This window comes from Rhododendron vialii, chromosome 7a (assembly GCF_030253575.1).
Source record: "Rhododendron vialii isolate Sample 1 chromosome 7a, ASM3025357v1".
NCBI classification, from domain to species: domain Eukaryota; kingdom Viridiplantae; phylum Streptophyta; class Magnoliopsida; order Ericales; family Ericaceae; genus Rhododendron; species Rhododendron vialii.
In genome coordinates, this window is record NC_080563.1 from 7,682,250 (window position 1) to 7,703,306 (window position 21,057).

The window sequence follows — 21,057 nt, forward strand, 5'->3', positions numbered from 1 at the left end:
GTTTCTTCTCGACGAGAAAAAATTGAAAAGTACAAAATTATGTTCAAAAGTAATTTTTTTGAATAAAGACAAAAATAATCCAACACAAATAAATTTTTTTTGATTATTTTTGTTTTTATTCAAAAAAATTAACTTAATTTTGAATTTTTAGATTTCTCTCATTGACACAAACCAATAATCTATAAAATTGAACAAAATTAAGAAATACGAAATTTTTTGAATAAAAGAGACAAAACACAATCGAAACGGCTTAAGTAAGCCAAACTCAGTCTTTTGCAAATTACAATTTATTCATTCAGCTTTATTAATCTGATTAGAATTCGTTAGATTTTGGTGAGTGATATTTCAGTTTTTTTAACTCGAATGTTAAGGGTTTTTAATGGTTAATTCGGGTCCCTGTGGAAGAATTGCATAGGTTCATTCGGGTCCCTGTGGAAGAATTGCATAGGTTCAGTTGGTGGAGGGGATGGGAATGGAAGAGTAACATGGGGGCATTTCAGTCCCATACTAAAAAGACCGAGTCTTCTTAAAGAAACAATTTATTACTCTACCATAACCTTTATATTCCCCATAAAAAGTAGAGTGAAATAAAACATTTAATGCAATTCTATCATATGCCCTCAAGGCACATACTATTAACAAGACCATTTTTTATTGGGTTGCTTCTAACTTTGGCCTTTGGGGAAAGATTCTTTTTAAGGATATCGCTTGTCCACCGTCCGTGTTTGGATCTCAAAGAGCAATCTGGATTGTCTCAATCTTTCAGACGGTGTTAATGGTAAAATCTGAACCATTGATTGTTAAAATGAACGATGAAAATGGCTTCTCTGCGGTCCAATTGCAGAGAAGACAGATCTTTCTTTTTAAGTGACGTAATTAGGCCCTTTGTCCTAATTTTTTGGCAATTTTTTTGCGAGGTATTTTTTTACTATTTTTTTAATTTTTAATAAATACGGTCATATTTTTACGTCATATCGTTCGTCTCATTAATAGAAATCTAAAAATATAGACCAAAGTTACAAAAATTTCTATAAGATGATGAAAAGAGCAAAATAATAAATCTTTGGGGCATTTTTTTGTGATATTTTATGAACTTTTTTCAACTTTTGTCAATACTTTTATACCTTTCCCGGTTCATCTCAGCGAGGCGAAAAATGTTGAATAAATTTTTTACCGAAATCTGTAAACTTGAGATAAACACAATCCAAAAGATCGCACCAAAAAGTCGTCAAAAAATTAGGGCAAAGCTGATTATTTAACACTACTTGATATCGCGTGTCGTTTTGGATCGCACCAGAAAGTTGTAAAAAAAATAGGGCAAAGCGGATTATTTAACATTATTTGATATCGTGTGTCATTTTACATATTACCCCTCAACAAATCAAGTAGTGCCAATAAAAAAAAACAAAAACAAATAGTAAGTACGTAGTGTTTTTCTAATCTAAAAAAAGAAAAAAGAATATCAGCCCACTTTTACTAGGATGATTAGTTTGGTGAAATTCTAACTTCACGCTCAAATACACACTGTGAAACTTTTTAGAGAGAGAAATTGAGATGTGGTTCATAAGGTAGTTCACAGGTGCACTACAGGGTTGTAGTGTGTCATTCGAACCATTCTTCTCGACAATCAATGATGCGAATTTTTTCTCGATAATGAACGGCTCAGATCAATAGAAATTGAGATCAAATTTGGACCATGAATTACGAGATGAAAGACCTCGTATGCCGCAATACAACTCTGTAATACACCCATGCATTACTGGATCCCGGTTCCCAAAGAAAGGCTTTCTCTCTCCCATTCTTTTTGGTTTTTTCATGGGAAGACTTTCTCTACTTTGCTTTTTCCCAGGTAGAGAGAGTTTCGAGATAATTAACTACTACTCCGTACGTAATACACTAGGGAGAGGGGGTGTTTGGACAAATAATTCAAAATGCCTTATTTTTTGTTTTTATTTAAATTTTTTTCGTATCACTTGGCTTATTGTCATTTTTATGGGGATTATTGCATCCTCACGACAAGAGAAATCTAAAAAGTAAAATTTCACCCGAAATCCAATTTTTTTTGAATTTAGACGAAAAAATTAGCTTATTGAATCAACTGTAATCATAAAGGGGCTTCATGCGAATTTCAACCAAAAAATAACTCATGATGATGTCATGGATTAGAAGCTGAGTAGGGACTCGATTTAATTTTGTATATTGAGGTCACTCATTACCTACGAGCCTATGAGTACTACATAAGCAATATCCCAATATCAATTATTCGTTGACTTCTAAGGAAAATAATGTGGCCCCAATAGAATGTTTTACCATCATGGCGGAGGTGAGAATTCTGCATCTTCTTCTTCTCTCTCTTCTTTTTCGACGGTCAAGATGTTTGGACTAACTTAAGATGTTTGGACTAACTTAAGCGCGCCTAAATAATTTTCTTCTCCGATCCGACTAAAAACAGGCCATTCACACAAGAGCTAGGGTTGCAAAATTTTGAATTGAAGATGTCTGAGCTTACACCGCATTCTGTTGCTTTTGCTTTCTAGTATTGTATGGCTTCAATATACTAGTACAACAGAAGAAACCCACTACTTCAAAATGAGGACCGAGGAGGGAGGGAGGGAGCGAGAAAGATTGCCTTTAGGAAATAAATGCTATTCATACCATTACTGAAACCATATGAAGAAAAAAAAATCGAGCCACATTTTTCAACTTATAAGCACATACGGAACCAGTTGCTTCGAACAAAGTTGTGAAACGAAAGAAAAATTCTACAAGATGTTTCAATCCCCGAGAATCTTCTGTTTTTTTGATGTGTTCATGTATGGTCTGATGACCCATTCAGTTTGAGCTTCACTCTGATCCATCGTTCCTAGCTTGACCTGCAATGGCAAATAAATCGAACATTAGAAAACCACCCGAAGACGTTCAACCAAGAAATAAACTATGGATCAGAATAAAACATGCCCAGAAAAGTTGGTTATTAACTCAAAGAGGAATCAACCACCCAAGAATCACAGAAAATCAAATCAAAGGCTCCAATAATACCACGCTTGTTTTACTGGGGATGGTGCTTGGGGTAATGGTGCAAACTCAATCGTCATGCATGACAAAACTAAATGCGAATTGACAAGAGAAACAGCACCAATGATATCAACTCCAGTGCCGTTTGTGTCAAGGGCTCGAGTACTGGAAAAGGTCAAGGGTTAGTGGTAAAATAGGAATATAGGATCATGCAAAAGATGGAGGAAAGGAGGAAAGTCCCACCTCGACATACAGTAGTATACTACATCATATGACTCAAGAATCAAGAATGTGTCAATCCTTTTGACAGTCTCAGGTGATAATAAGATTTGCAAAAATGTCTATGCATGTATGATACAGGTTATGGGTAGAAGGTATGTCCTCAATAACCAATGACTACAAAAGGAAAATAAAATGTCCAGAATGACGTAATGAGTAATGAGTAAGCACAAAAACAAATGGCTCCGTCCCTTGCTCCTCTCTATGTTGTGCGGCGCAAAAGAAATCTTTTTTATAAAACTCAACTAACAACAATAATCCAAATGTAAGAACGAATGACGAAGGACCGTGAAGCTGACCCAAGTGCTTGGCACAAAAGGTTAGTTTGGTTTGCTATTTGAATGAGAAAGAGTAAAAGAAAGATGTTAAATATCTTTAGAATATCATGAAAATAGCTTTTATTTTAAACATGGAAATCTCCTCACAAACATATAACATATTGGCGTGCCCTGCAAATTTACTGCAATTACATGGCACAATTACCTGATACAGCCGTAATTCAAATCGAGGACCAATCTCTTTCAGCTCAATTGATTTAGGCCCTCCTCGTTTCTCGTAGATATGATGCCTGGATGATAAGTCCCATATTAAAATGCAGTACAAAGGCAAAGTAGCCTTACCATTGGGCAAATAGCAAAATTCACGAGGATACATGTAACACTTTGTTTAGTAGCTTAAAACAAGATACATGTCATGCTTTCTCAAAAGAAACATGCCAAATCAGAAGGGAATGCAAAAAACTGACAGGACCGAAAAATCATAGTAATAGATGCAGACATGGAGTCAGAAAAGGGAAGAGAAGAGGGCATTCAGAATTAAAACACTAAGGTACATTTGTACCTTTTTCTTCGCAGGGTTATTCCAACACTAGACAAATATTTATTCATATTGTGTTAAATTTACCGCATGCGCAGTAAAGATTATGTAAGAGAGGGCCCCAGATATGCCAAATGTGAGGTAACCACCAGAGGTCACAATAACAATCGTAATTTAAGAAATAGAGCAAGGTCTACATAAACGATATGGACGGCTTTGTTGTATGGTGTAAACTTTTCTCAGTACATTTTCCTTGGGCATGGGTGAAGACGGAGAGAATAATTACCTTGGCACTAAATAACAAACTGTTTGGACCTAACCCCCATTTGAGAATTCAATTAGATACTTGCCTGAGCTAGACTCAATGAGTTGCTTTTGGAAACAAGTACTGATCTTTTATGAGACAGAGATCAATTGTGTCATATCAAGAAGTAACAGGTACAAAATACAGTTTAATTCAGAAAGTTTAAAATCAAGGGCTTCAGGGAACTCGAATTTTATTTATAAGGTGGTCTTAGCAAAAGAACCCTCCCTTAAGCAAGCCTTTTCTACTTTTCTCTGCCTCCTAAACTAAATTACACCACTTTTTGAGGGTAGGACCATAATTTTGAGCTTTTAGAATAGAACACGTTCAAGGGTCCTACCGGCTTACCCGCCTTATCATCTTAACCTGCAATATTTAAGAGTCCTACCACTCAATAATCTTAGCCTTCATTCTACTATCCCCCAAGGGCCCCAACAACTCCACGGAGTGGTAAGCATCATGCACAATAAATATTCTAACAAAAAGTAAAAACCATTGTAGACTATTTACTTGCATAGTAATCGGGAAAAAAAATACTAACAAGACCAAGTCTTACACATCAACAACATGTAGAAAAAATGTGCAGTCATGCAGATCAGAGATCCAAGAGGATATGTTAGTAACCAGAGGATTAGTGCATGACTAGGGAATATGACATCCATGGATGTTCTTTTCCTCATAAATGGCACCTCCTGCCAATTAAATAAAAAACAGAAACATCTGCGAGAATATACAAAAGACAACAAACCTGAAAGAAATATAGTCAGCCTGATTGGCAAAGGTGATGATCCGTTTTGTGTCAGGCTTCGGCACTGGAAACAGATGCTTTAAAATGTTTGCTGTCCTTTGGCCGAGCTATCACCAATCAATCCAGAAACAGTTAGAGCAAAATAAAAACACAAATGTGGAGCCAAAATATACATACATTTAGAGCCAACACATCCTGTGTATAAGTTATAACAATAAGCTCAGCAGACAAAAACGTAATTGAAAAAAACTACTACAGGAAAAGGTAAAAAAAGAAAAGAAAAGAAAAGAAAAGAAAAGGGGGCTACCAGATACCAAAAAATGAAGGCAAGCATAAACACCAATAACTTCTCAAAAATATTAGAGCTATTAAAAGCTAAGTATGATACAGTGAAACCTACTTTTTATTCATATAAAACCTATGGTGTTCGAACATGATGGTATACAAAACATTGCAGGCGCAGAAACTCCAGTCCTTTATGCACATCGAACCACGCAACTAAAGCATACACCTAATTGAAATGCATTAACTGCTGCAATAAGCTTCATTGAAAACACAAGACAATCATCTAATTGTCTGTGAACCCTCTCAGGAGAAAATCAATATACTTCTGCCTGGGAAAACCTGTAAAATTGTACCTTGGTAGAGAAATTGTTAAGAATCAAATGTGGATAGGCCTCGGGCATTGTTCCAATGGCTTTTTTGTCCTTAATGTCGTGTCTTGTAACCTACAGGAAAGTAATAGATTAGAACATTGTAACCAAAATACAAAAGAGAAGGTGGTTTAACAGGCACTATATGGAGTAGAAACACATACCACATTGAGTAATCCAAAGTACGCAGTTGGACCAAAGGGTAAATGGCTTATAATTATGCCATCTGGCACACCCCGATGCTCATGAACCAAAACGACATCCGTGAAGTCATGTGCACGGCAAGTTTCAATAATTTCAGAAATAACCTGCAAATAAGGGGAAAATTAGTTACATAATTTCAAGGAGCAGAGGAGCATGTTTGTAAGCTAAAAGAGTACGCTTTACCTATTTTGTCGATATATAGTTTTCAGTACATATTATTTTCTAAATCAGATGACATAAAGTGAAGTTGTGATTCATGATTTATATGACTCACGATCCAACATTAAGTACAAGAATTTTAGTACAATTCACGTTTGACAACCATGACCATAACATAGACCTAAGACACAATGGCACAGGTAAAGCTAGTAGATTTTGACAAGTGATACATCACATGGAAGATGTCGGAAACTAGAAAATGGAACAATCTCCGGTGACATCACATGATGATGTCCAAATCACTTGAAAGAATAAGAACAGATAAATTTAGTTTTCAAGTGAAGCTTAAATGTCATTCTTGATGTCTTGTGGCACTCAAACTAATGTCTAAGTCGGACAAGATAACAAAACAATAAAATAAGACGACAAAACAAAATGAAACACCGGGCTGAAGACATGTACACTGAGTAACCACGCCATTGGAAATATAGAGTGTGAGAAAAAATGGAACAATCATAAGCCAACCTGACCACCACGATTCATCCGTTGTGCATTAGGAAATACAATCTTCAATTCCTGCAAAAATAATTATGTGATAACCATTCAATGTTCGACAAAACAACAGCAACTAAACAGCACGTGCATGAAGCACAGAAAGGCAACAAAATTCATTGCGAAATGGACAAAATCATAACTTTTCAGACAAAAATAGACTGACCAACCTTTACGAACTGTGTAAGAGGAGCACTTGGGTTGCGGGATGTGGTGAGCAGGATTTTAGGATCTTTTTCAGATGCACTAGCATACTCATCGTCGATATTTGTCTTTGGAACTAGATTCGAGAGAAGAAACAAGATGTTATATTGCAATGTCAAAAAAGAACTTCCACATGTAAAAAGAAAAAAAAGAAAAAATTCAAACCAATAGCTAAATCACTAGAAGCAGATTATGGATGGCTAATGGGTGATAGCGTGATACAAATGAGTGAATCAGGCTCCAATGGACTTCACACAGACATCAGAATCTGTAACTTATTGCCCAATGATGCGTGCACGTTAATATTGCCTTGTGAAAGTAAAAATCCAGGGAACCAAAGAAGTGGAGCTTATGCTTAAGGGTCTAAGTTCTAAGTTCACACCACTGCTCATGCCAGTATATTCCTTTACCAGATAAGATATGGGTACGCAGGGCAAGGTGTCACCCAACGCACAATATGTAGCAGATAGGCAACCTTTAACCCATTTTTCATGAAGGTTGGCCCATTTTTGGGGGTGGAGAAGCTTTTCTTGGGGACACATATCCGCACCACAATACTGCAACAATAGTGCTGCCATCATATTAGGTCACGAGTCACAACCACTCCCAACAAACTCCTTCCCTTGAGTGCAAGAATCAATGACGGAACTAAAGATTAGAACTTCTATAGTTCCATGTCCTACTTTTAATAACAGAGACTTTTGTTTTCTTGTCCCACGCAAATTAAATACTGCAAATTCAGTATTTCCTTCATTGAATTCTCTCAGCAAGCAAATGAAGCCTTTAACGTAACACCCCATAAACAAATTGCATCTTCACCAATTGAAGCAAATGAATCAAACTCAATATGTGCACAACTTAAACAACGTATAAAAGAGATACATACTGGCAGTGTTTTCGTCCTCTAAGTCGATTTCTCGGCGTAGTTCGGCCTCTTCGTTTCTGAGCTCGGTAGGGATTGGTTTTCCCTCTGCAAACAGCAAAACACAAGCATAAATAATGAATCAAAATAAAGTATCCAATTAGAATACACCAATTTTCGAAAAAAAATCATCTTTTTTTCAGCTGTTTGATCATGGGATAAGAGTTACCTTCGAGGGCTTCTTTGATCTTTCGCTTCTTCTCGTAGAGCAAACGCTCTTTGCCCTCCAAGCTCTTCCTGTAAATGTACTCTCTCCTCAGCCGTACGTTCCTTCGTAACATGTCTACAGCTTCACAAACCCTAGCTCAGCTCCTGCCTCGTTTGTATATCTATAGTATAGAGAGAGAGAGAGAGAGAGAGAGAGAGGTGCAAGGTCAGGTACAAGGAGGGGCTAGGGTTTACAGGTTTAACAGTGATACCTGAAGAGAAACAAGAAACGACGGCGTAAAAGCTATTTATTCATGGCCGGGTACAATTCACCGTAAGTCCTTACAGTTTCAGTGACCTTTTCAATTTGGCCCCTCCATAGACTTTCTTTGTTCTTTTTCTCTGAGGAGTGGGACTCTTTGTAGGATGTTAGAGCATCTACATTTGGTCTTTCAGAGCCCATTTAATGTTGAAATTTTCATGTAAGAAAACAACTATTTTTAGATTTTGCACTCTATTTGACCACTTTCTTCATTAGATAGAAAACACAATCTCAATTTTAGCACTTGTGTTACATGTGGCAATATAGAGGGAGAGGGGACCATAAAAATTTTCAGAAACTATGGTGAGACGATAGTTGAAGGAATGATCAGAAAGTCTGAGGCCACTGCACCAAACCACCGCATAAGGCCACCACATGCCATGTGGGGCCTACTTCAGGCCCCATAAAAATACAGGAAAATATCCATAAATTTTAAAATATTTATTTATGGAATTATGTAAAAAAAATCAACTCCAATGAATATCGGTGTGGGGGCGTGATTTCTTCGTGATTCTTCTGGTGCGGCTATCTCCGAAGATGAGATCGTGAAAGCTAACGCCGGTCTTGATGTACCTGCAGAACCGGAGGGGGCTGTTCCTCCGGGAAGAAGCTCCGATGAGTAAGTCAGTAGGTGGAGAGAAGAAGTATAGTCAGAACAATATGTTGGAAAGAAAGAAGTGTTCTTTTAGACCAGATTTGGGATCCCCGCTCTCAGTGGTCATGCTTCTCTATTTATAGGCAAAGAGGTGAAGTGCTGAGCAAGTTGGTCATACTTTCCACGTGTCACGTTCTGCTCGGTTGGCGCCTTCTAGCAGGGCCATTTAATGAACACCACTTCCCTAGTCTATCAGAGCCACATGGGTTGATGTCAGAAAGGTCACATCGTTCAGAGATGTCACTTCGAATGTCAGAGAAGACAGCTTACTTATCAGTAGATATTTATGGAAGGTTCCACAATCGTCCAGGTTAGCGCGGGACCCACGTCCGGCATGCGAATTATCCGAGCGTAGGATATCCCGACCGAAGCAAACCCTAGCCGAACAAACGGAAGTTCGTATCCGTGCGCTTGACAAGACCCCGAGCGAACTCATGTGTCGTACGTTCGGATATAGCTTATAATTGTTCGGTGAAGTACTCGTGGTTCCGTCTATCCTTCGGTCCGGCCGATGTCCAAACTTATTTACAGGTGAACTGTGATAGCTTTGATGATGGGTCAAACAGCGTGTGAACCCTCATCCCCCCTTTTTGGACCTTGTGAACCTTCGGATATTTCGGCCCCCTACAATCGGTAAGTATGTTTTCTGAATTTTTAGTTTTTCTATATTATTGTGGGGCTTGGAGTAGGCCTCACATGGCGTGCGGTGCCTTTACGCGGTGGTTTGGTGCGGTGGATGTTGCACGTTTGAGGAACCATCTATGCATAGCTTTTGTTCTTTTCTCCTTTCTTTACACACTAACCAACACTCTAAAAGTACCTTAAAATGTCAAATGTAGCACTTTGGCTTTCTATACCTAACAATTCTTTCACACACAATTTTTGGTCGCACTTTTTACATTTTCTCTTTGTAATATAACACACCATTAACAAAAAGAAATTTAAAGAGCCAAATGGAATTGCTCTTATAGTGAGTTAAAATGGTGCTAGATATGTCAAATGTGATACTGCTGCGTTAGCTCTAGTTCTGTGGCACACCTAAGCCATACACCTTAGACTATTTTTTTGTTTTTTAATTATAGTGACATAAATTGAAAAAGTGAACTGTTAGGACAACTTGAAGGCAACTTTTTTATGTTCTAAGTTACATATTAGATTCATAAACACAAACAATATAAATAAACTGCAGGATGCTGCTAATTCAGTTCTTAAAGGGTTGTATAGAAAAATAGCGACTTCTAGAAACCATATTTTGTTTTGCAAAATGGACACAAATGAGTAGCTTCCATGTCTTTGCTTCCAGTCATATTTGGGAATGAAACACGGGCCTTCTAAGGTAAGAGCTTGAGATGGAACTTCCGATAACGTTACGCATAGCGAAAACATAAACTAGTTTCGGCCAACAGTTCATTTTGGTGCTCGATTAGGCGTATGAGAGCTTTTTGCCAAAACTACGAGCGCGAAGCTAGTCGATCAGAATCCTTGTACCTGCTCCTCCCTTAGCTTACGACCCTCTCCGGAAAAGGTCGTAATCCAAATCAAAAAGTCTAGAAGACCCCGGAAACAATACGATAAGCTAATTAATGCTGTGTGCAACTCTGTGCAAAAGTATGAGTCTGTTTGGAAGATTTGCTTGAACTGTCGAGAAAATATCGACCGTTATGGAGTGAAAATATTAATATTAAAATTGAGACCCCACTGTAATGTAATTTACATATTAATATTAAAAGCACAATTGTATTTTATTTTCTTCAAAACTCTTGCAATAATATCTTTTTACATTTATATTGTCATAATTGTATCCTTTTAGTTTGATTTTTTTTTTGTGTGTGTGTGTTATTTTTGTACTTTTATCATTTTTAAAAAAAATTCATGAATATGTAAAGGAATTCGCTTCGAGCCTCCAAAATATAAGAACTGGCCCTACCTCACTTCTTTAACCACGAGACTGGCATACCCGTTGGAACTAGGACGTTCAATACCCCTCGATTCAGGATTACATCAAGTATAACAAAAAAGCTTATGCATCTGAACAACGTATGCTGCAAAACATTGCACAAGGTGGAGGAACGATTTGTAGCAAAAGGCTAGATGCCAAATTGAAACAATAGGACGGACGAGCCGCATCACCATCCATTCATGCAAATCAAAAGAACAAAGTTAAAGGATGAAAACCAAAAAGCAACCTGTAAGGACACTGATACTTGCAATTAAAAACCAAAAAAGAAACCTGTAAGGACACTGATACTTGCAATTAAAAACCAAAAAAGAAAATCTTAGAGAAAGGAAAAACACAATAACAGCCCCTTTTGCTTTTGCTTTCCTTCTCTTTTGCTTTCTTCCTCAAATGACAAAGATTGCACCATATTAGAGGGAATGAAATTGAACATTTGGAACTGGTGAAAGTACAAGGACAGCTAAAGCAAGGCCAGCAACAACATCCATTTGTACAGAACCATCTCATTTGCATGAAAAATGGAAATTTTTAGTATTTAAATCAGTATACTAGTTTTCCTGTGATCGCTACGTTTCTTTCACTCCTACCATAAAGAATAAAAGGATTTACTCCAAGAATAATATTGTATAAATTTGTATGAAAAAAGGAAAAGAAAAATGTTCGCCACCTTGTTTACTTTGATACCGAATGTCTCAGAAGTAGCTGGACTGAAGCTGCAGAACCTCAAGATGTGCTAGTACCTTAGCAGTCACCGATTTCAGTTTTGGATCACCCTTTTGAGCCAAATCAATGAGCAAAACCTGGGCAGATTCTCCAAACTCCACGCGGTGAGCGTCCACTCTGAAAATTCTTTCCAATATCCACAGTGCCTTCTCCTGAGCCTTAACCGTGCCTTGTTTTAGAATTTTTATAAAGGGCTGAACACCGGCTACTTTGACAATGTAATTACTTCCGTTTTCCCAAGTCTCATCTTGCAAAAGCGTAGCAAGGGCACCCAAAACGGCTTCATCTGTGTCCCCTTCATTACTCTCCAAAACTTGAACCATTTTCGGAATAGCACCTGCCTTGACCAAACAAAATGTGCCCTTTACAGAGCAGCGACAATCATGAACTTCGCAAAAGTCAACATCTGAAGGAGGGACACACAACCACCTCGTTTTGGTCTTTTTGAGAGACATTGTGTTTTGTGATAATTGAGATAGGGAGGTTGCAGCCCTAGATTTCGTGAGAAGGGACTCACTTGAGAGCAACTTCACAAGAAAAGGAATCACGCCTTGTTGGACAGAAAATGCTTGTAGTTTCTTGTCCGAAGGAACTGTAAACCGGAGAAATACACCCGCAATGCTCTCTTCTAGCAACCTCGTCGTGGGCATTGAATTTGCTGGGCTTGAACACAGTATAGACATCAGAACGGGTATTAAGTTTGCCTTCTTAAATATGTCTGTCACTTTCTTGTCACTAACTGGAAGATTACTTAGTATCCCAACAGCAGCAGCCGTTTCCCTCTCAGATACCCTGGATAATACGACATTTATAATAATACTGAGATTGGTTTCCGCCAACTGTTCTGTTAGCTCTTCTGATATATCTTTGGAAAGAGTGTATAGCAAATCCAAAGCACCGGTCCTGATTTTGGTGTTATTGTGGGCCAAAAATGGTAACAGAAGCTGAATAGCGCCGTTTTCATTCATTTTCCTTCTGACTTTGGATGAACTTTTATGGGTAGCAATGCTATTGAGTGCTTGTAGGAGGTGGTTTTGAACTGCTGGAGTAGAAAGGCTTAAAAGGGAAAGCATTTGATGAGCAACTTCTTGGTTAACGAGAATGGAATCAGATTCGGCTATTTTAGCAAGAATGGCGGAAGCTGGTTCTCGGAGAGTCATGAGGACGGATGTGACGGAGAAGAGCAGCTGAAGGAGAGAGGATATGATGCCGATACTGATTAAACGCTGGATGTTTTCTTTTAAGGTTGATAGGCTTTGCAATGCGCTTAGGGCCAACAGTTTTGCTTCGAGTTTTCCTCCTTGAAACATTTGGACAAGCAGTTCGATTGCACCATCTGAACCGAGGGAGGATTTTCTTTGATCTGTGAGTTTCATTCTGGAAAGTGCTGTTGCCATTAGGATCTTGCTCATGTCTGAACCTGCAAAAAGTATGATGTCACAAATTCGGTTAGACATCTCCAACAGTGATATAACTTGCTCTCTTTGTGCATCTCCCAGAATTATGTAAACAAGCAAGTGGAAAGCCAAAGACCCTTCTGTCCATGGAAGCAGCTGTCCGATAGCTCCGAGGATTGACATTCCACTTGCAATGCTCCCCATTTGGTCAATGAGTAGCGAAAAAAGCACGGACACAGATATGCGACACTGACTAAAAGCATTTATATGACTACTCCTAGGTGCGTCTCCCATAGATTTACAAAACTCCAATCTAGAAGGGTCTGGATTCGTGATTAACATCATTACGATCTATAAATATCACGATCCTGTAGGTGAAACTTCATTGCTTCTATTCGTTGAAAAATTCCATGAAACAACTTATTCTTCTTCTAATACCTAGAAAGTGTCCCTTCTATTCCACAAGAAGCACTACCAAATATTGCAACTAGCTCATTAAGGCTGTGTTTGGATCTTGAATTTGTGAAAGAAAAAAAAATTGAGAAAAGGCATTCAAACGTATCGAATGGTGAAACTTCACAAAGGAAACTAGACACCAAAATATGACCAAGGATCAATATAAATACTATGGATTACCTTCCTTTAGGTAATGCACTAGGGGCTTGAAGTAACCAGCCTCTGCCATATGAAGAGCATTCTGTGTATTACTAGACAAAGCACTCAGCAAACTCCCTGCATCACCCGAAGCAACCGGATCATCCCCATTTAAAATGGCAACCAACATAATTATACACCCTTGAACTCTCCCAATCCTTCTTCTAACCCCAGAAACATCCGAGAGGCTCGACAAAAGCCCCACAGCTTCCCGCTGCTCTTCCTCATGCCGCACCAACGATTTCACCAACGTCGTCAAATACCCAGCATCTGCCATCTTCTCCTGCACCCAACAACTAATACTGAATACCAAGTCTCAAATGCAATTCAATGAACACACGAAACAATACCACGTTTTGAGAAATGATCTAAATTGACACCTCGTAAGTAAATACCTTGTTTCCATCGTTCTGTGAAGCGAGGCTTCTTAGAATCTGAATTATAGTCAGCCGATTATTCTGTTTACTCGTGCCCAACCGATTAAACAGAATTGGGATTACCCCCTCTTCATTAATCCACTCGCTCGTGATCATGTGATCCCTAATCATCGAATTAAAGGCCGAAAGAGCGGACTTAAATTCGTCATCTTTTCCATACTTAATCCGCAAAACCACATCACCAATATCCAGAGTAATTCTATCCTGTCCAATTTCCTCCTCGATTTCACCCTCTGTTTCCCCTGTTTGATCGGTTTCCCCTGTTTGATCTGTTTCCCCATCATTCACAAAGTCTGATTCGGGGCTCAAATCAAACCTCACGCTCATCATTTCTCTGCGCAAGGCCTCAATCTTCTCTTTACTAAGCAGCTGAACATCACGACTAGCGAAGAGCACAAGGCCTAACGACCGTCCTAGACCCTGGGCCACATCTTCGACTTGTTTCTTCGATGGGGGTTTACTGCTGCCTCTTCTCGTCGTCAAAGCCTTGGCTCGTCCGAGCTCGGTCTCGAGCGATTCAACGGCTTTTCGAATCGGAGAGGTGTCCATGAGCTTGTATTGCTTCAACTCGCTGAGAATTGGACTCAATTTTTTAGTCAAAACAGAGTATTCGATGAAGGACTCGTTTTCGGAGACTATTTCCGAGGTTACCCTCGCCGAACCTATATCTGAAAAACTTCTAATTTCCATTTTTCGAACCACAACTGAAGAGAGAGAGGCAGAGAGAGAGAGAATTCTCTCTTCTTGTAGGTGGTGGTGATTCAGACTCTACTTCTCTGCTTTATATAGTATGTGGGTATCTATGTACATAGACTTCTTGTGTTCTTTGTCCTTGGGTTCAACGTAAAGTACAAGGTAGTAAGAGAGAGAGAGAGAAAACAGTATGAGAACATGAGAAGAATAAGGAATTGAAGACCTCCCTGTAGAAGAAACTTGCAGAGGACAGATAGACTTCTTTTCTCCAATCAAAACTAGTGTTTACACGGGAAAACTTTATCTACATACATAAAATCCAGAGAGAGAGAGAGAGAGAGAGAGAGAAGGGGGTTTCTTGTATTTTAGTTGTTGTCTTCTTCTACTTGTATTTATGTGGAATTAATGACACAAGGCATAAAAGACCAAGAGAGGGAGAGTGTGATTTACTTGTGCCTGCAATGTGTTTAGTGAGAGAAAGAAATCTATAGAGGAAAATGTCGTGTAGCAGACCTGGTTGGTAAAGCATCCTGTTTAGCAGTTTGTATGGTTGCGAAGAAAAGCATCCCCTCGTTAAGTCTCTCTCTCTCTCTCTGCCACTATGGAACTCTGACCAGTAAAAGAATGACGACTTCACATTCTCTCTTCAAACTTCCACTGAAGCAACGTGTGGGATAGAGGGAAGACGAGGTCAACTCCCCTCTCTCTCTTTCTCTGTATCTTTATCTCTCTTGAATGTTCAAAGGTTTAAAGCTCAACGATCAGTTTCACACACAACCAAAAAAAAGGCTCAAAGATGAACCATTTATTCTGGGCTTTTTGAATGCAGCGGCCGCTTTCGGTAGGTGCATTATTTAGTAGGCCTCTATTTGTGACGTGACCATATATAACGAATTTAAAAACGTTTGATTATCAGAATTAAAAAAACAAAAACAGATTCGTATGTTGTGTTTTATTTTATACTCACCTCAGCTGGTCAACTACTCAACTGCAGTATTTTACTATTTTCCATTATTTAAACAAACAACGTACAAATTTAATATAGTACATATATGATAATAAAAGCATTACAGAAGTAATAAATTGCTTTTTCTTTCATCACATCTTTTTTTTTTTTTGACTGGTTCACAACAACATCTTGAAAGTAGATATTCTACAATTTATAATTTGAGGAATCACGATGTGTTTCATTAACTAAAATAAGTACTTATTTTTATTTTTTGAATTAAAGATATGTATAGTGAGAGAATGACATGTCTCGTAAAGCGAAAAATAAGTACTTAAAAAATAAGAATCTTTTTTTTATAGAAAAAAAATAAAAACCTTAGCAGAACGGGTCAGTGTGACAAAATTGATAAATTGGAGTGGAGTATACATGGAAAGTTCGGTGCACAAGGTGACTAAGGCTTTAATCGAGGATGACTTGAATGTGGCTCCAAACATTAAGGGGAAGATATTAGGGCCGCAAATCGACCGAGTTGTTCGTGAGCAGTTTGAGGGGCTCAACTCGTTAACGGTTGGACTCAGTTGGACTCGTTTAGTTGACTAGCTGTAGCTCGGCTAGTGTACTCAATTTGAGGTTGAGCTCACTGTAGTTTGAATGAGCTGAGCTCCAACAGCCTAAAGCTCGGCTTGACTTGGCTTGTTTGCGCCCCTGCTAACAATAGTTGGCCGGAAGGTACCCTGATGGTATGTTGGGTCTCTTGCCAAGCTTTTGAGGACGGATTTATGCAGATATCGTCCAGTTGCCTTTTGTTTATGAACTTGGGAAAGTCCACTGTATCGCCCTTGTTCCTAAGGTGAAAAAAGCTTTATACGAGTTTACGTAAACAAATTGAAGCAAATTATACAGGAGATGGCTACAACTAACAACAGGTGGTTTTTGTTAATCGAAGAGCTCATAACTACCAACATCCGTGTGGCCTGGGAATTGGAAATTTCGCCCTCGAAGTTGACATGAGCAAGCCAGACAATAGAGCAGAGACTGTGGTGTGGGAATTACATGAAAACTGATGATTCGGGTTAGTTGAATACATTCAACGATTGATAAAACAATCGAGTGCTTGATTTCTATCTCCTAGTCATGGAGTGCTTGCAAAACTGGGATGGAGATTGATTCAAAATCACACCTCTCAGTTTTGACAGATTTTCAAGGCAAAACACTTCCCTCGTTGTACTTATTCCTTGAAGCTAACCATTCTTTTCTAAGACGAGTGTCCTATGGATGAGAGGTGGTTTCGAAAGGGCTAAAATGGAGGACATGTGATGGGAAAAACGGAGGACAGGTGATGGAAAAAATGGAGGACAGGTGATGGAGGTGGTTCAGATAAAATGGCTTTACCAGCTTAAAACACACAAATTGGTTCAGTTCCAAATTTGGGATTGAACAACATGGTTATGAATCTCCTTGATGGTGGAAGTAGCAGGTGAAATGATAAAAGTGATTAGGCAACAATCTATCTAGAAACAAGCCGACATTATTATGGCAGTACCAGAGGGCGCGAGTGCCTAACTAGATGGAAGAAATCGAGTTTAGAATGAATGGCCAGATTCGTAACTGAATTATGACCAAACAAGATGTCTACCATCTATGATGCACAAGACAGCAGAATGACAAAACTTTTGTCTGTGTTTGGAACAAGATTTGTGGAGGGACTTCAAAAGGAGAAGAAAAGATGAAAGTACAGGAGAAATAATTCAATTTATTCCCTTTCTAACCATTTCGTACACCACTTCCTTCTGTCCATGAATCCATTCACATTTATCACCCAACAACGTGTTACCGTCCCTACAACAAAATATGGCCAATATAAAAAGATGCAAGAAATGATGTGGACATTAGAGGAACAAACTATAGTGCAGCAAGGCTAGCAATCTTCGAAAGAGCCAGACCTATGGGTCCTATTTTGAGATAACAACACAACTCAACCAGATACATACATGATAATTCAAGAGCGACCAACCCAATAAATTTAAGGAGGGCAGTAGCGTAGCTATAGTTGTAATCAGTAATGCAAGAATACCTCAGAAACAACTAAACACGGAAGAAAGGTGTCATAACATTCATGCTAAATAAACAATTCTAGATTCCGTGAATGGTTCTAAAACTCAAATCATTATGATCGTCATGGTGTCTGTCGGAGAATACCTAGGGCATAAAGAAGTCCATAAAGTGGGCTGTCTGAATTAAAAGGAAACTGTTCCTCAAAAAAAAAAAAATTAAAAGCATGTTAACTGATTGGAAGTTTGGAACAAAATATTAGTCCATAAAGTTAATTGCAGTGCTCTCCAAGCTAAAACGCAAATGCATAGTTATATACTAATGATTAGCATTAATGATTATAAAGAATGTAAGTACCTGCGAAGAAGTGTTGAGAAAAGTTCTGATTAGTAGGAGAATCTAAACTGTGGACCCTGATGAGTCACATACAATTCGAAACCTTTGTTTTTAAGCCGTTGTGGAATTTATTTCAGACGAGTCTCTCACTCTATTCTAAAAGTGTATTTGTTAGCTCCAGGGGACCCAAGCAGATTATTTAATACATATTGTCATATTGTTGTCACAGTTAGCGCGGAAAACCTATTGAGAATAACGAAGATCAAACCCATTTAAACTAGGTTTTTTTTATATATGATATTGCATTGTGGAATTCATTGTTTGGCAAATCCCTCACGATATTCTAAAAGAATATTTTTCTAGCTTTATAGAGCTCATGTGTATTATTTAATGCTTGCTATGGTGTCACAATCAGCGCCGAAAACCTATTGAGGAGGGCGATGACCAAAAAGCTATTTCTAGTGTATAATACAGACAATAGATGAAGGTAAACAGACCATGCTTGTCATTCTACCACCTTTGTTGACGCGATCGTCAAAGAGTGGAAAGCTTGTAATCACTAAAACGATATGAGATCATAATTGACCAAAAACACCTGGTAGCATTTGCAATTTATCCTCATAGCGTTTGTACCTAAGTCACATAATAAGTGTGTGCGTGAGCGTAAATGTGAGAGAGAGTGAGAGGGTGAATGCTACTTTTGAAAACATCTCGAATTACTAAATTTTATGAAAGTGATGATTTAGAGCGGGATCGCAAAACACTGATTAGGAGTGAGAGTACATGGCTGTTACTGGGAGTAGAAGCGAATAGTCCTACCAAACGAATATGTGACATCTATTCTAGTATATAAAGGGAGAACCCAAGTTTGGTTTCACCTTTTGTTGAAGCTGTATGGACTTTTTAGTGGACACAAAAACCCTCCAACACTACCGGTATTTACCAAATAATATTAATTACCCAACTCAACCATAACTGCACACTCTTTCAGTTTGCAGTCTTTCATACCTATTGTCAAACCTATCTTCTCCTCCTACGTATTCACCAAGCAAAACGACCATGCCTACCGCTGTATTTTATTTTTATTTTTTGGTCTTTTTTCCTTTCATTTTTATGCGATTGAATCGTTCAATGATGAAAGATGGTTTAATCGCAAATTTTCTCCAATCACTTGCACACACATCGCGTGTGCGAAGACGCTAGTATATAGAATATACATGTATATATAAAATAAACGTATTCAACATGTTGAATTTCGGATACTTGTTGGATCACGATACAACACGAAACTACCATAAGAGCATCTCCACCAACCTCAAGCAATTTCTAAGCAAATTGCCTAGGAAAAGAGCCAATTTTTTCTTTCGTCTAGCCACCAAATAACTTCGTCACCCAACAGCCCAGGCAAATGCCTATTCAAATCCCAAAACTCCTTTGGATAAAAAAAACCCATTTTCTCACCGTGTGTTCCAAAAACAACAAGGCAAACCCAGTGGGTTTCACGATTCGAAAATCAGAAAACCCCACCGGAATCAAGTCAAAAACCAAACCCACAAATTGGAAAACTCATCAAAACCACTGGTGCAAGCCAAGCACGACATCAAACCCTCGCAAATTGGCATTCACTTATATTCAGACCCATATCGAGTGAAAAGAAAAATCTCGATTCAGACATACTGTCACATAATCACATACAAATTGACATCCATACAATCGCAAATTTGACTTACCTTCTCACATCCTCGCAGGAGATGCTCTAACAACAAAGAACCAAATGGTAGCAATTAAGCTTAATTTTCCGATCACAGAGCAAATGGAAATCTGAGATTCTTATGAGGATACGTCTTATACACACTTAGGAAAAATGAATAGAAATGGTCGAATTAAAAAGTAACTAGTTTTGACGTGACTTACTCGAGGAGAGAAGGACGGAGTAGCCGCCGCCGCCGCAGAAGTCGGCTGAGGAGAGCTCCGGCGAGGTCTTCGATCGTGTCTCTGCTCGCCATTTTGACAATTATAAATGTACGATTGATGATGATCGCAAGAGAGATTTGTCAGGAATGCTTCAGTACGGCGCCGTTTTATGGTTTAACATACTTCGCAGGATCAAAATGAGAAGTCCTCTCACATGGCTTCTAGGCAATTAAATGGAAATTTGGAAAAATTCTATTCATCTGTTCAATGATCTGAATCCTTCATGTTGTAGAGCTCGTTGAAATCATTGATCTGGTGAAAATTAATGCTAATAAAGTACCAAAAACTATTCCATCGGAAAGAATTAGGAAGAATTTAGACTTATACTTATGGTCTTGCCACATTGAATCAAACGCAAAATAACTCGTTAAACCTAGGGCTGCTAAAAAATAAATCCGGTGAACCGTGAAACCGGTCCAGACCGAACCGATCCGTACCTTTTGGATTTTGTCCGTGGATTAATGGTCCGGACACGGATTGAAAAATTAGAAAACCGTGACTCGCGGTTCGGTCCACGGATTTTCATTACGAAACCATGGATTAACCGAACCGGACCGTGGAATATTTATTTTATATAAATAATATATATATATATATATATGTTTATTTATATAATAAATTGTGAGTAATGTTAACACTTTTTCCACCAATTTTAGTATTTTATCTTAATAATGAGATAAAATGTAGATGTACATAAAATATAATGAGTAAATCGTAGTTTTTTTGTATAAATTACGGGTAACCCTAGTTGAGTTTTCGTAGTTTGTTTCTTTTCCGATTCTTTTATGTTATGTAATGTACTATAATGATATAATCTTACTAGCGTTTTAGATTCTTTTGAATTTGATTTCTAAAGTAAGTTTTTGGTAGTTTATATAACAAGTACTTTCTGGTGGTGTTAAACT

General features: G+C 38.2%; 2 protein-coding genes across 4 annotated transcripts; both read right to left on the reverse strand.

Moving 5' to 3' along the window:
• Positions 1–2,630: 2,630 nt before the first annotated feature.
• LOC131334733 (uncharacterized) lies at positions 2,631–8,385 on the reverse strand. Of its 2 annotated transcripts, XM_058369939.1 has the most exons (9): positions 8,026–8,385; positions 7,821–7,904; positions 6,901–7,010; positions 6,704–6,754; positions 5,980–6,123; positions 5,801–5,890; positions 5,163–5,269; positions 3,778–3,862; positions 2,631–2,873 (listed from the first exon to the last, which is right to left on the reverse strand). In XM_058369939.1, the coding sequence occupies exons 1-9, from the start codon at positions 8,135–8,137 to the stop codon at positions 2,775–2,777; spliced, it is 882 nt and encodes a 293-aa protein (XP_058225922.1). In that variant the 5' UTR covers positions 8,138–8,385; the 3' UTR covers positions 2,631–2,774. The 2 variants fall into 2 exon arrangements, with proteins under 2 accessions (XP_058225922.1, XP_058225923.1); XM_058369940.1 differs by lacking the exon at positions 5,980–6,123 and having other exon boundaries at positions 8,026–8,279.
• Positions 8,386–11,347: 2,962 nt separating this feature from the next.
• On the reverse strand, positions 11,348–17,551 carry LOC131334734 (U-box domain-containing protein 44-like). Of its 2 annotated transcripts, XM_058369944.1 has the most exons (4): positions 14,107–17,551; positions 13,694–13,994; positions 11,605–13,080; positions 11,348–11,520 (listed from the first exon to the last, which is right to left on the reverse strand). In XM_058369944.1, the coding sequence occupies exons 1-3, from the start codon at positions 14,836–14,838 to the stop codon at positions 11,630–11,632; spliced, it is 2,484 nt and encodes an 827-aa protein (XP_058225927.1). In that variant the 5' UTR covers positions 14,839–17,551; the 3' UTR covers positions 11,348–11,520; positions 11,605–11,629. The 2 variants fall into 2 exon arrangements, with proteins under 2 accessions (XP_058225927.1, XP_058225926.1); XM_058369943.1 differs by having other exon boundaries at positions 11,348–13,080; positions 14,107–17,550.
• Between the last annotated feature and the right edge of the window lie 3,506 nt (positions 17,552–21,057).

Bases quoted from the DNA above. Each gene is read 5' to 3' on its own strand.
- LOC131334733 (XM_058369939.1), bottom strand. From the start codon at position 8,137: ATGTTACGAAGGAACGTACGGCTGAGGAGAGAGTACATTTACAGGAAG. The intron at 7,905-8,025 runs GTAACTCTTATC...TGCTGTTTGCAG, and splicing joins GATCAAAGAAGCCCTCGAAG to AGGGAAAACCAATCCCTACC. The intron at 7,011-7,820 runs GTATGTATCTCT...TCTCGAATCTAG, and splicing joins AGAGGACGAAAACACTGCCA to TTCCAAAGACAAATATCGAC.
- LOC131334734 (XM_058369944.1), bottom strand. From the start codon at position 14,838: ATGGAAATTAGAAGTTTTTCAGATATAGGTTCGGCGAGGGTAACCTCG. The intron at 13,995-14,106 runs GTATTTACTTAC...TGTTGGGTGCAG, and splicing joins CACAGAACGATGGAAACAAG to GAGAAGATGGCAGATGCTGG. The intron at 13,081-13,693 runs GTAATCCATAGT...TACTTTTTGCAG, and splicing joins AGTGCATTACCTAAAGGAAG to GTTCAGACATGAGCAAGATC.